Below are 15222 nucleotides of genomic sequence, written 5' to 3'. Positions count from 1 at the left end.
CAACGCTGGAAGTCAACTCAAGACAACTAACCCAAGTGACCATCAAATGCGGCATATACTAAGGTGATGCACTGTGGCCATTGCTGTTCTGCATAGGCTTGAACCCCCTCAGTCAGATAATTAGAGTCTGGCTATGGATACAAGTTCAAGAGTGGAAGCACCATGAGCCACCACTACATGGATGGCATCAAGCTGTATGCAAAAAAAACGAACGAGACCTCAATTCACTGATCCACCTGACAAGGATCTACAGCGAAGACATCGGGATGTCCTTTGGACTGGAGATGTGTGGCCGTTGGTAATAGAAAGGCAAGGTAGTCAAGATTGATGGAGTGGAATTACCAGCAGGGCACATAGCAGATGTACAGACATGCTACAAGTACCTCGGCATCCCACAGGGATACGGTAACAATGATGAGGCAAGGAAAGCAGCTTCCTACAAGTACCATCAAAGGGTAAGACAGGTCCTGAAAAGCCAGCTCAATGGGAAGAATAAAATTTACTTCATCAATACATATGCCCTTCCAGTTATCAGATACCCTACTGGCATAGTGTGCTGGCCAAAAGAAGAGATGGAAGCTGTAGATGTGAAGACAATAAAGCTCCTCACAATTCATGGAGGTCTCCACCCCAAGTCAAGCACCCAAAGATTGTATACCAACAGAAAGGAGGGTGATAGAGGCTTGATAAGAATCCAAGCCACCATCACGGATGAAACAGAGTATTCAGCAATATATAAAAAAAAATAAAATAAAAAAAACACCAAAAGATGAGATACTGAGAGAAAGCCTAACACAGCAACAACAGATCTGGAAGGAAGAAAAGGAACTTGAAGCTCTTAACAGTTGTTGTAGAGATGTCTGCTGCTAGAACTCTGTGTGGCACTGACCTGGTCTCTAATCTGAGCTGCTGTTAACCTGCAATTTCTGAGGCTGGTGACTCTGATAATCTTAACCTCAGAAGCAAAGGTGACTCTTGGTCTTCCTTTTCTGGGGCGGTCCTCATGTGAGCCAGTTTTTTTGTAGCGCTGGATGGTTTTTGCCACTAGACTTGGGGACACTTTCAAAGTTTTCTCAATTTTTCGGACTGACTGACCTTCATTTCTTAAAGTAATGATGGCCACTAGTTTTTCTTTACTTAGCTTTTTTCTTGCCATAATACAAATTCTAACAGTCTGTTCAGTAGGACTATCAGCTGTGTACCCACCAGACTTCTGCACAACACAACTGATGGTCCCAACCCTATTTATAAGGCAAGAAATCCCACTTATTAAACCTGACAGGGCACACCCGTGAAGTGAAAACCATTTCCGGTGACTACCTCTTGAAGTTCATCAAGAGAATGCCAAGAGTGTGCAAGGCAGTCATCAAAGCTTAAGGTGGCTACTTTGAAGAACCTAGAATATAAGACCTAATTTCAGTTGTTTCACACTTGAAGTATATAATTCCACATCGTCGGGAACTCAGACCATCCTCATGGAGTCGGTTTTTAACCGTTTGTGCAGACACAAGCACATTTGTGGCCTGCTGGAGGTCATTTTGCAGGGCTCTGGCAGTGCTCCCCCTGTCCCTCCTTGCACAGAGGCTGAGGTAGCGGTACTGCTGCTGGGTTGCTGCCCTCCTGGTGTACTGGCCTGTCTCCTGGTAGCGCCTCCAGCCTCTGGACACTACGCTGACACACAGCAAACATTGCCACAGCTCGTATTGATGTTCCATCCTGGATGAGCTGCACTACCTGAGCCACTTGAGTGGGTTGTAGAGTCCGTCTCATGCTACCACGAGTGTGAAAGCACAACCAACATTCAAGTGACCAAAACATCAGCCAGAAAGCATTGGTACTGAGTTGTGGCCTGTGGTTCCCACCTGCAGAACCACTCCTTTATTGAGATGTCAGTGATTATAATATTTATATTATAATCACTGGCATCTCTATGTATTCTATGTGTATATATCCTAACCTGTCACTCTGTGATTTTACTGTATGCGTTGCATGAATTGCCGGCTTTTCAAAGGACACCTGTGCGTAAAAATCGGACAGCACTCATATGCATGGTCTGAGTGCTATGTGTCTTTTTTTTTTTTTTTCTTTCCAATTTCAGCTGAGGAAAAAATCGCAGATAAGATGTCACCCATTGAATAACGTTGGTCCAAGTGCAATCCATTTTTTTTTTTTTGTATATCTGATTGCAGTCGTCCGTTTTTCTCGCAAATGAGTATGAGCCCTTACACTCAACTTCTTCACTGCTGCTATTGTACTAATATATTACTGTCTGGAGTATTTGTCCAATGTTTTATGGTTTTGTTTTTTGGTCATTCTCTCAAATCAAAATTCAAGTTGAGCTCGCCATGACTTGCAAATGTAATGTTTTTTCAACTCAAATTCGCTGGTATCTATTAGATTGGATTGTTTTATGCTTATTTTTTTTTTTTTTTAGGACGAAGTGTCTGAACCTGCACAGATGTCTCCCTCCTTGACCTCGGGAGGGTCCACTGATCTGTCCCCACGCTTTGCCGACTGTAAGTATATGCAGTAGGACTTTTGTGAGTAATGCCTTATTTTCTATGGCAGATTCACATTTGTAGTTTAGTGATTTACACTGATGAATCTGGCATGTGCTTGAAGCTCTTTTCCCATTGTGGCCCACACCGTAACTTTCCTGTTTGGGCTTTAACCAAATGTAGCAATCTATCCAAATCATAGAGCTCTTTCTATCACAACACACACACACACACACACACACACACACACACACACACACACACACACACACACACACACACACACACACACACACACACTAGGACAGAACTTGAACCCAACGTCACACTTGATTAAGTATGCACTTTAAAAAATTGCATTTATTTATGATACTGTGATTTACCCAGCTGCTATTAATTAATTCTATTGTGTAAGCCAAGTCATGTCCCTTGTGTACCGCATCCTCTTTTTCCTGGTCATTTGTTCCCACTTGCACCATATTTTATGTTTCTCTTGTAATCAATAAAGTTGTATATTCTTTACCCATTTGGGAGTTTTTTTTCCTTCTTTCTTAGACAAGTGTATACAGGTATTATTTACAGTATCTGTCAAGAGTTCGGACACACCTGTTCATGCAATGGTTTTCCTTGTTCTTATTGCAATGTGTACACTGTAGATCAAAACTGATGGCTGCAAAACAAGAAAAGAACGCACATGAAAACCAGCATTAAAATACGTGTGAAACAAATCAGCATGTGTTAATCCTCAGACTCCTCAAAGTATACCCTTATTTTACTGACAGCTGTACACACCTTTTGGCATTTTTCTCAAGTAGCTTCATGGGGTAGTCACCGGAAATGCCTTTCTAACAGTCTTGAAGGTGTTCTAAGAGATACTGAGCACTTATCTCCTTCACATGGTCCAACTCATCCCAAACCATCTGAATTGGCTTGAGGTTTTGGGCAGTTGTGTAGGCCATGTCATCTGACAACAATTCGCCTAGGTCACATCTCCCTTATATAGCCTGGAAGTGTGTTTTTTTTTGTCATTTTCCTGTTGCAACACAAGCAATGGTCCCAATAACTGCAATCCAGATGGGATAGCATGTAGTTGTGGGGAAGGGGGGTAACCTTGCTAGGTAAGTGTGCCTTAAATATTGGAAGAAATCACTAGCTTAGTACCCCAATAATTTCTCCCTTCCCCCTCCATGCTTTAGGGCGGCCACCACAGATGTAGAAGCAAGCTTATCAACTATTTAGCATGTTGCAAAGATATAGCATATGGTACGAAAAAAATCTAAAATTGATTGAGGTCGCAAAACAGGGTTCCACTTATCTAATGTCCAGTCCTTCTGTTGATTGGGCCAGACAAGCTGTCTGCGGTTCTCTGTAATGCCTTGGCTTCGTCCAATTGGTAATTTGACCGTAAAAACCTGTTTCCAACAGTTACCTGGACCATTTATGTTTAGATGTGTCTGCTACTTGATTGTGCATCATTTTATGAGGGCTGTTATCGGAGATCCTGTCAATTTGTGGTTTCTGAGGCTGCTAACCTCGTTAAAGTTATTCTTTCCAGCAGAGGTAATTATTGGTCTTTTCTTTTCATTTTTCATGAAACATTTGACGAGGCATACCCATTCAATGGAATCTATTCCACATGTCTGCTTGATGAAGCTGTTTGATACAATGCCTTGGACTGTAAAGCTGTCATTGGACTAAGAAGAAGTGTTCTTTTGAGGAATCCTAAGGTTTAACAAATATTATTTCACTGCTTTCTTTACGCCTTGTTTACAAATGTGTACCTTTTGTAATGTTGCTGAGTGCTTTCTGAATAAGGACAAGGGAAACCATTGCATGAACACGTGTTCAAATTTTGACAGTGTATAACAAAGGAGCTGATTAACTGAAATGTGGTCCACAGAACTGGAGTTCTCCTTTTTCCTCTGGTAGGTCCTTCCCCAGGACAGAAGGCACTCCAGCATTGGCTCTTCCCCAGTAGCTTAACTTGAGTATGATAAATGCTCATGACACACCAGGATCAAAGCTGCAAGGCTATCTTGATGCTGATGTTACTTGGTCGAATGGGAAGATGCAAAGCTGCGGAGATATAACATTTGGAATGTACGAACCATGAACCAAGGCAAACTCAACATCCAAGTTGAAATGTACAGAATATACTGTAATTCAATTTACTTGGAATTAGCAAATTAAGATAAACTCAAGCTAGATATTTCTAATCAAACATTGAGTCTACTATTCTGGCAATGATAAACAATGACTGAACTGTCCCTTTTTATTCTCATCCAAAGATTGGCAGACACTGTCCTAAAATACAATGCAGTCGGTGATTGTCATCTTGACACAGCTACAATCATCGCTAATCCATGTCAGTTATAATAAGGTACCTTCACACTGAAAGATATCGCTAGCGATCCGTGACGTTGCAGCGTCCTGGCTAGCGATATCGTTCAGTTTGACAGGCAGCAGCGATCAGGATCCTGCTGTGATGTCGTTGGTCGCTGCAGAAAGTCCAGCACTTTATTTTGTCGCTGGACTCCCTGCAGACATCGCTGAATTGGCGTGTGTGACGCCGATTCAGCGATGTCTTCACTGGTAACCAGGGTAAACATCGGGTTACTAAGAGCAGGGCCGCGCTTAGTAACCCGATGTTTACCCTGGTTAACAGCGTAAAAGTAAAACAAACACTACATACTTACATTCCGCTGTCTGTCCTCGGCGCTCTGCTTCCTGCACTGACTGTGAGCGCCGGCCAGCCGGAAAGCACAGCGGAGACGTCACCGCTCTGCTTTCCGGCCGCTGTGCTCAGTCAGTGCAGGAAAGCACAGCGCCGGGGACAGACAGCGGAAGGTAAGTATGTAGTGTTTTTTTTTTTTTTTACTTTTACGATGGTAACCAGGGTAAACATCGGGTTACTAAGCGCGGCCCTGCGCTTAGTAACCCGATGTTTACCCTGGTTACCGGCATCGTTGGTCGCTGGAGAGCTGTCTATGTGACAGCTCTCCAGCGACCAAACAGCGACGCTGCAGCGATCGACATCGTTGTCGGTATCGCTGCAGCGTCGCTGAGTGTGAAGGTACCTTAATGCTACTCACCAACAACGGATGCAGAGGAAGAGAACATTGTACTATACTGTGATCAAGTTCAAGAGGAAATTGTCAAGGCGCTATAACAAGACTTAATCTTTATCATAAGAGACTTGAATGCTAAAGTGGGCCACAGCAAACATGGAACAGCTGTTGGAAACTTTGGACTTGGTGAATGACATGAGGATGGAAGAAGATTAACAAACCTTTGTTTGACAAATCAACTGTCCATCATGTGCACCTTCATTAAAAAACAAACGGAGACTTCATATGGACATCACTGATAGGGCCAATAAGAACCAGACTGATCACATACGTGTTCGCCGAAGATGGGGGTCGTCTATTTGTTACCGTGAAAACAAGGCCTAGAGTTGACACTGGACCTGTCTTGAACTTTGGATATCAAAGAGTAGAGTCAAGCTGTGCAAACAGGCTGCTTCCAACTTTGATTTAATCAACATACCCGAAAGTTTTTTGGAACGTTTTGCACGGCAAACTAACCTCACTGAGCACCAAAGAAAACCTGAGGATGAATTATGGAGGCATAAAGACTACTGAAGAAGCCAACAAGGCTGTAAAGAGGCAGAAGAGACCCCCGTAGCCATGGTTAACAGATGAGACACTAAAGATAATTCCAAGAAAGATGGCAAAAGTAAAGGCAAACGCAGCCAACATCAGTAAAAGAATAAAGAGAGCCATTTGAGTAGAAAAACACTTTATTGCCACAAGATATGTAAAGATATGTAAAGAGATAATGTGAACATCTGAAGGGCAGACCAGGAAGGCATACCTAAGGATCAAAGAGATGCAACAAAAGTTTGAAGAGTGGCCATGTTGAAAAATGCCAATAGGAAACTGTGCCAGAACAGATCAAGAAAAGATGGAAAGAGGACACTGAGCACCTCTACAAGTGCGACTCGGTGATATGGGAAAAAACAGACTTGAAATTATACAGAGCCGAACATCCTGAAAGGCGAAGTCACTGCTGCGATAAAGCTGCTGTCAAACAACAAAAGTGCCTTGATGTGACAATATTACAATATAGCTAATAAACTCTTCTGAAGCGGCAGTTGTCATCACATGCCTGTGTCAAGAAATATGGACAACTGGTAAATTGCCCATGGACTGGACAAGATCAATGTTCCTATTAAGAGATATGCTGCTTAGTTTCCACAATCGTACCATTGAGCACATGCCAGCAAAATACTACTGAAGATCTGAAGCTGCCAGAGGAACGAGCAGATTAACATTTAATGGATGGCTAACATTAAATGGGTAATGAAAAAAGAATACAAGGAGATCTATTTTTGCTTCATGGACTACAGAAAAGCCTTCGATTGTTGATTAGCAGAAAGTGTGGAATTCCATGAAGGATATGGGTGTGCTGAACCACCTCATCAGCTGCATTAGGAACCATAACATTGACCAAGAAGCAACAGAAAGGAACACTGTGCATGGCTCAAAGTAGAGCAAGGCAGCAGACAAGGCTGCATCCTGTCACCATTTATCTTCAATTTTATGTGCCGAAGAGATTTTCAGAAAGGTTGGACTTGCCTAAAGGAATAAAAAATTGCTGGAGAAAAGATCAATCTTAAATATGCAGACGATACAACATTGATAGCAACAAGCTTAGATGGCACGAAGGCCTTATTACAAAGTGTCAGGATGGAAAGCTCGAACATGGGACTTCTACTCAACACAAGACCAAGATATTGCTTAATGCCAGGTACAACCAGAACACATTTGAGATGGATGGCAATGAACTGGAAGTTGTAAAAGACTTGAACCTACTTGGATCGATGATCATTGAAGATACAGCGACAACACTGAAAGTCAATAAAATGGCTATGGGCAAATCAACAATTGAAGTCACTGGATAAGGTGATCAAAGCGAAGGAAAATTTCACTAGCGACAAAGACATGGTTTATACATAGTTTGGTCTTTTCTGTCATAAAATATGGATGTGAAACCTGGACAATAAAGAAACAAGACAGAAGAAGAAGAATCGAAGCCTTTGAAATGTGTTGCTGGCGAATTTATCAATACCATGGATAGCAAGACTAATGCACACATCAGTTTTCAAATAAATCAAGTCAGACATGTCACTCGAAGATAGGATCACCATGCTATGGCTTTTTTTGTACACGTGAGATCAATCCCTGTAAAGGACATCCTTGCTGGAAGAATAGAAAGAACAAGGCGACGTGAAAGGCAAACTACCCTACCCGATGGCTTCATGTCATCAAGATGATGCTGGATAAGACCCTGGTGGACCTATCTAGGCTTACACAAGATTGAGCTTCCATCAAGTCATTTTGGCTCAAGATAAAGCCGAAGGCCTTTTTTTTTTTTTTTTTTTAAACCAGAGTAAGGCAAACAGCTCTTAATTTTATCATTCTCCAAACATATGGCGTAATAAAAGTTAAAATGGTTCAACCCCTTTTTAAAGAGTGAGTTTAAACAGATTTAATGTGTTTAACCAACTAATGGACACAGATGAGCTTTGCTACAGTCATTAATGGACTTTCAGTTAAAGGGAACCTGTCATCAGGGTTCTGCTCAGTAACCTACAGTGTCAGGTTGGCACCATTTATACAGAATAAAATGACACCTGAGTTGATGAAATCCGTTTTGTCGTTGGTGTTTAATCTTTATTTGTAGCTTTCAGTTAATGAATTCTTGTGCTTCAGGGTGGCCTGTCAAGAGGAATGTGGTGCCCTGCTTAAATATTCATCTGTATGGCTTATGACAGGTCACTGATCCCTCGGGATCCTGCCCCCTATTTTACATACTGAATATCTTTTGAGGAAAAAATTCATTTAGCGGACAGGCAGGCATCGGCGCCTGTGCTGTAACACGATCGGTTCTATAATGTCCATTTAGTTATTTGGTGATGTAAATGTATAAAGAAAAAAAAATTCTCTCTCAAAATGGCGCCGGCACAGTAGCACATATCGACGATCCGATAGATGCTACTGCGCAGATGCGGCCTGTGCCATTTGGAGGTTTTTTTATTTATTATTTATATCGCTAAGTAAATTAAATGCACATTATACGTGCGATCATGGATACGAAAACAGACCACCACATAAAGACCTCAAGCCACAAGCCGCCCCGGAGCACAAGCCTATCATTAACTGAAAACTACAAATAAAGATTACCATTTCTGCCATCCTTCTATTCCTGGATACATCATTCATGAGAACTGTGTATACAATGTATTGAGTGGTGTTGCCAAAACTTTAACCCCTTAGTGACCACCAATACATATTTTTGCTGACCTGCAATATAAGACTAGTATTCCCGGACGGGTGACAATCCAGCAGCTGTATGTGATCCCTAAAAAAGTTTTAGTAAATTTTGTTGGTAGAATGAAAAATTGCTCATTTTAACTTTTAATTCATGATGAACAAATGTGCTCTGATAAGGTGTTATCAGAGCATGCTGTTTAACCCCCCAAAATGCTGCAATCCATATCGATCGCATCATTTAGGAGGCTGAGAGGGAGGGGGCTCGCTCTCCCTTCTGAATGGTGCCCCCGCATCATTGCGAGGGCCGATGGTAGTCATGGCAACCCAAGGTAGTTATTACCTCCTGGTCTGTCAGTTACGACAATGCCAAGAATGTACTTTCAGTGTAACAAGGATCGGTATTATGCATTTCCATGACCATACCACCGATCAGAGTAATCAAAGTTGAAGTCCCATAGAGGGACTAAGTGGGGGGGGGGTTGGAATTATATCTGTGAAAGTGGAAATAAACGCAACGCAATTTGTATTGCTGCATGCTGAACAAACTGATTTATAAAACTCCACATTAGTTAACCCCTTCAGTGATCACAGTAAAAAAAAAAAGTGGCAGAAAACTATGGTTCCAGGTCGTCCCTCATGACAGCACCACAGGAGGTTGCTCTTCATATCCTTGATAGGGACAGGAACACAGAAGAGGTAAATAGCCCCTCCCCACCTCCACCCTTCAGTGTTTTTCCTGTCCCTATCAGGGACAGACGCAGGAGAGAGATCTCTAGGAAGATTGAATTTTACCTGATTCGAAGTCAGGTCTCGGTAGAGCAGGAGCTCCTGAGTACGGTCCCATCATCCTGGAGGGGGCTCTGGCCGCGTGAGTCTGGAGACTCCCCAAGTCGCAGGATACCGATGGAGGTCCCTCCGCGACTAGGTAGAGCTGTGTGCTCCCATGGGCTGCCTCATCCCCTCACAAATGGGGCTCTGAGACAGCAGCTGCGGTGTCCGGCGCTCCCTCGGGCTCCACGTGCGGCCGGTGCTGGCGTCGTTCCCCAGACTTCCGGTCCGGCGCTCCAGTCGGAGGTGACGACTTCCGGGGGCGTGGCCGGATTCCCGAGGTCGGCGGCGCCGATGCATCTCCGGGTGTGCCAGGAAGCTGCGGGGGAAAACAGGCCGGAGCAGCGACCGGATTATGCGCAGAATCTAGGTCCCAGGCTGGTCGGCGTGCGTTCCAGATGACGCTTGCGCAGTACAGCTGGGGACCTGAAATCACCGTGGAGGCCAGCAGCTGAGCTCGGAAGGAGGACGAATCAGATGTCTTGAAGCTGGGTAAGACTGACTACTTAATGACGGACAACTGACAGCACACTTGACTCAGTAAGATGGAAGGTGCTAGTCGTCCAGACGTCCAATCCTTAGAGCTACCCACGGACCACGTGAGTAGTACGTGATATGGGATGCATTACAGAACTTTAGTTCTGTAGCTACAGGGATCTCCTTTACATTTACAGGATAAGGACATTCCTGAGAGGTCAACTGTTAAGAAAAGTACTATTAGATGTCCATTGTGCACCACCAAGCTCCCAGATGGCTATAAAAAGAAATTATGCGAAAAATGCATCGCTAAACTTCTAAAGGACGAACAGGCTTCGTTGTTAGATAATATCAAATCTATGATTAGAGACGAAGTCCATGGTACGGTGTCTACAATGGTGCCACCCCAGTCTCCGTGGCCTAAAAAACCTAGATGGGATATGGACTTAAATTCTGAGGAAGGAGAGGTCTCAGGTTATTCCGATCCAGGCTCAGATGAAGAGGGTAATACATCGGCTGTGCTTCCAGAAGAACGAAAGAGATACCTGTTCTCGTCCGAAAATACGGATAAGCTGCTAAAAGCAGATAGGAGCACTATGAAAATAGAAGACTCATCTGAGCCACTATCGGTTCAAGACGAAATGTTTGGGGGCCTGAGAACTCGCAGAAAGAGTTTTTCCGGTCAACAACTACATAACAGGAAGAGTGGGAAGACGTGGGAAAAAAATTAGTAGTCCCAAGAGACTTCAAATACCGTCTTCCCTTTGATCCAGAAGAAACGAAGGTCTGGGAATCGGTTCCAAAAATTGATATTCCTGTGGCCAAAGTCACAAGGAAAACAGCTATTCCCTTTGAGGACTCGTCAGGGTTAAAAGACCCAATAGATAAAAGGTCAGAAGATCTTCTTAAGAAAGCCTGGGAGTCGTCAGCCGCCATTTTGAAGATGAACATAGCGGCTACCTCTGTAGCAAGGTCCATGAGTCTTTGGGTGGACGAGCTGGAGAGTCATATTAAAGACAGAACTCCAAGGGAAGAAATCCTTAAATCTTTCAGTTCTGAAAATGGCGACTGATTTCATGGCAGATGCTTCAGCGGAATCTGTACGTTTTTGCTGCCATGAATAATGCGCTGTCAAACGCAGCAAGAAGGGCCTTATAGCTGAGATCGTGGACGGGAGATATCCAATCCAAGAACAAGCTGTGTTCGATTCCATTCTCAGTATCTCACGTCTTTGGTCCAGTCCTTGACGAGCTACTTGAGAAAGCGTCCGATAAGAAAAAAGGCTTCCCTGAAGAGAAGCCAAAGAAAACACAATTCTTTCAGAAAACTCGCTCCCACCCAAGACAGGACTACAGAGGGAAAGGGAAGTCCGGCAGATGGAGCTACTCTAAAGGGGGCAGAGGAAGAGGTTCCTTTCGAGACCAGTCAGCAGGACCCAGCAAACAATGACGCCAACAATATAGGTGGAAGACTACAATACTTCCTATAAGGATGGCAGAACATTACTCAATCAGTGGATTCTACAGACAGTTGCACAGGGGTACAAGATAGCGTTTACTCATCTACCCCCCAAGAGATTCTGTTTAACACAGACGGAGTCGTCAGCAGTACAACAAAGGCTGCAAACAGACATACGGGAACTCTTAGAATTACAAGTCATAATACCGGTACACCATCATCAGCATTTTCAGGGGCATTACTCCAGTCTGTTCTCCATAAAAAAAAAACAAAAAACTGAGAATACCGTACAATAATAAACTTAAAACCATTAAACAAATGGGTGGCGTACAAACGCTTCAAGATGGAATCTCTCAAATCAATTACACCGTTAATAAAAAAGAACTCGGTAATGTGCACGCTAGATCTCAAACATGCATACTATCGTGTTCCCATCCATCCCTCAGATCAAAAATTCCTCAGATTTGCAATGAGACCACAAGAAGATACTTTATTTCCAGGTTCAGTGTCTACCATTCAGTCTCTCCTTTGCCCCAAGGATATTTACAAAGCTCATGACAGAGGTCATGGCCCATTTAAGAGAAAAAAAAGTTCTCATCGCACCATACCTGGACGATCTGTTGCTGATAGCAGATTCATCTCAACAGATGGAAGAATCCTTAAAAATTACCATGTCACTCCTGAAGCGTCTGGGGTGGATAATAAATTCAAAAAAGTCGAGTCTCGAACCAGAAACACAGAAGATATTTCTGAGAGTACTACTAGATTCCGAACTGGAATACTCCTTCCTTCCAGACCAAAAACAACGGTCAATCAAAAAAGAACTTCAATCAATAAAAAAACGGAAATACATTTCCATCAGAAAATCTGAGGATTCTAGGACTGATGACCTCATGCATTCCCAGTGTACAGTGGAGCCAGTTTCACTCCAGAACGCTTCAAAGGGAAGTTCTTTTGGTATGGCATGGAAGGAAAGATTCATTAGACAACAGGATGTGGTTACCCAGCGAGGTAAAACAGTCCCTCTCATGGTGGATCGACATAAAAAACCTCAAAATAGGAAAACCATGGAGAATATCTCCATGCGTAAACATAACCACCGATGCAAGCTCAAGAGGCTGGGGAGCCCACATAGAGGGACGATACCTTCAGGGGACATGGCCACCATCGGTACACGACAGTTCCTCCAATTACAGGTAACTCAGAGCGGTCTGGGAAGCACTAAAGAGGTGCCAACACGAGATTCAGGGACGCCACATCCGAGTCTTCTCAGACAACTCGACCACGGTAGCTTTTCTCTTACATCAGGGAGAACCAAGGCACCGTCCACTTCAAGCACTAGCAGAAGCAATATTCTCCTGGGCGGAGGATACCGTGAAGTCCACCACAGCGGTACATCTAAAAGGTTCACAGAACCAAATAGCGGACTTTCTCAGCAGAAAGAAAGTATAGCCGTCAGAGTGATCTCTAAACGGAGAAGTCTTTACTCAGCTAAATCAACAATGGGGCACTCCACAAATAGATTTATTCGTCTCAAAGGGCAATACAAAAACAAAAGAATTCTTTTCATTAAATCCAGGAGACAATCCAACTGGCATAGATGCCTTGGCTCAACATTGGGACATGGAACTTGCATACGCGTTCCCTCCACTAGCCCTAATTCCCAGAGTTTTGAGGAAAATTCAGGAAAGTCTAGCAGTAGTGATCCTAATAGTGCCATATTGGCCCAAGAGGAGCTGGTTTCCTCTGCTGAAGTGGATGGCGGTGGAAGACCCAGTGCTACTACCAGAGGCGGGATCTTCTAATGCAGGGACCGCTGGTCCATCAAAATCTAAAGATGCTACAACTCTCAGCATGGATCTTGAAAGGGAGATCTTGAGATCAAAAGGACTGTCAGTCAGTCATCTCAACCATGAAAAAAAGCAGAAAGCTGGTGACCTCGGCTATATACCAGAAGATTTGGAAGAAATTTTGTGCACACAGCAATACTCCAATATCCGTTCTCCAAGAACCAGATATTCCTCAAATCTTAAATTTCCTCCACACAGGTTTTGATATGGGCTTGAAGCCTAGTACGCTAAAAGTACAAATCTCAGCTTTAACTGCCTTTTATGATAATCCACTAGCGAAGCATCCTTGGATAATGAGATGCATCAAAGCTACGCAACGTATCGGACCAACAATACGAGGCTCAGTACCCTCCTGGAACCTCACCTTGGTACTAAATGAGCTACGGAAAGCTCCATACGAGCCACTTGATCAGGCAGACCTAAAGTCTGTAACATTCAAGACCGTCTTCCTGGTCGCAATAACGTCAACAAGGCGAATAGGCGAAATTCAAGCCCTGTCCATAACAGATCCATACTTAAAGATACAGGAAGATTGCATTGTTCTAAAGTTAGATCCTTCATTTCTTCCAAAAGTTGTGACGGACTTTCACAGAAACCAGGAAATAATTTTGCCTACGTTCTGTCAGAACTACAATAATGATAAAGAACGTTCTCTTCATTCCCTGGATGTTAAGAGAACAGTATTGCAGTATCTAAAACCTACAGACAGCTGGAGAATTGATTCAAACCTCTTTATCCAGATGTCTGGGAAGAAGAGGCAAAAAAGCCTCAAAAGCGACTCTGGCCAGATGGATTAAATCTACCATTTGCGCTGCATATACTTCAGCCAGTGAATCTCCTCCAGATCACCTAAAAGCCCACTCACTGAGAGCAATATCTGCTTCATGGGCAGAGAGTGCAGGTGCATCCATGGACCAAATTTGCCGGGCGGCAACTTGGTCTAGCTCAAATACCTTTTGCAAACACTACAAGCTGGACGTTCTGTCAAACAGACTGGCTTTGGGAGGAAAGTCCTCCAAGCTGTAATCCCGCCCTAAATAGGAGTTATTTGGTATTTCTCCTGTGGTGCTGTCATGAGGGACGACCTGGAAACTAGGAGTTAGTCATACCGGTAACGGTATTTCCAGGAGTCCATCATGACAGCACCCATTATTTTCCCTCCCTTGAACTCCTGTCTGATGTGTGATATGAACATGTATAGAGGAAGTTCAATAAAATTGTGTTGTATCCATCCTGGTGTGGTACTTTGTAAAATCACTGAAGGGTGGAGGTGGGGAGGGGCTATTTAACCTCTTCTGTGTTCCTGTCCCTATCAAGAATACAAAGAGCAACCTCCTGTGGTGCTGTCATGATGGACTCCTGGAAATACCGTTACCGGTATGACTAACTCCTAGTTTTTTCATCATGCCTTCCAAAAAGTGGCATAAAAAGTAAACAAAAATTAAAATGTAAATAAAAATGGTATTTTTTTTGAAAATGTCATTGCCTCGCAAAAAACAAGCCACCATACAGGTCCATCGGTGAATTAAAAAAGCTATAGCTCTCAGAATATAGCTATGCAAAAAAATTCTTTCTATGAAAGTTTGTGTTAAAGTGGAAAAACTAAACATTATATAAATGTATCGCTCTAATCAAACTGACCCAAAAAATAAAGCTGCAATATCACTTTTACCACAGGGTAAATGGAATCGAAAACCCCTAAAAAATCAAAGCCTTTTTGAAAATCTGATTTAAAAAAAAAAAAAGGAAATGTTCTTCCTGAAAATGGTACCAAAA

The 15222-nt window shown here is 43.1% G+C and overlaps 1 protein-coding gene across 1 annotated transcript in view; it reads left to right on the top strand.

Moving 5' to 3' along the window:
• LOC138676744 (mesoderm induction early response protein 2-like) overlaps nucleotides 1–15222 on the top strand; it is a 182088-nt gene that overhangs the window by 67370 nt on the left and 99496 nt on the right. Inside the window, exon 5 of the mRNA XM_069766355.1 lies at nucleotides 2435–2516. Within this exon, the coding sequence (XP_069622456.1) occupies nucleotides 2435–2516 (82 nt within the window). The remainder of the gene's footprint in view (nucleotides 1–2434; nucleotides 2517–15222) is intronic.

This window comes from Ranitomeya imitator, chromosome 1 (genome assembly GCF_032444005.1).
Source record: "Ranitomeya imitator isolate aRanImi1 chromosome 1, aRanImi1.pri, whole genome shotgun sequence".
Classification (NCBI taxonomy): domain Eukaryota; kingdom Metazoa; phylum Chordata; class Amphibia; order Anura; family Dendrobatidae; genus Ranitomeya; species Ranitomeya imitator.
The sequence above is the reverse complement of the archived record's forward strand: the minus strand, read 5'-3'. Positions and strand labels throughout refer to the sequence as shown.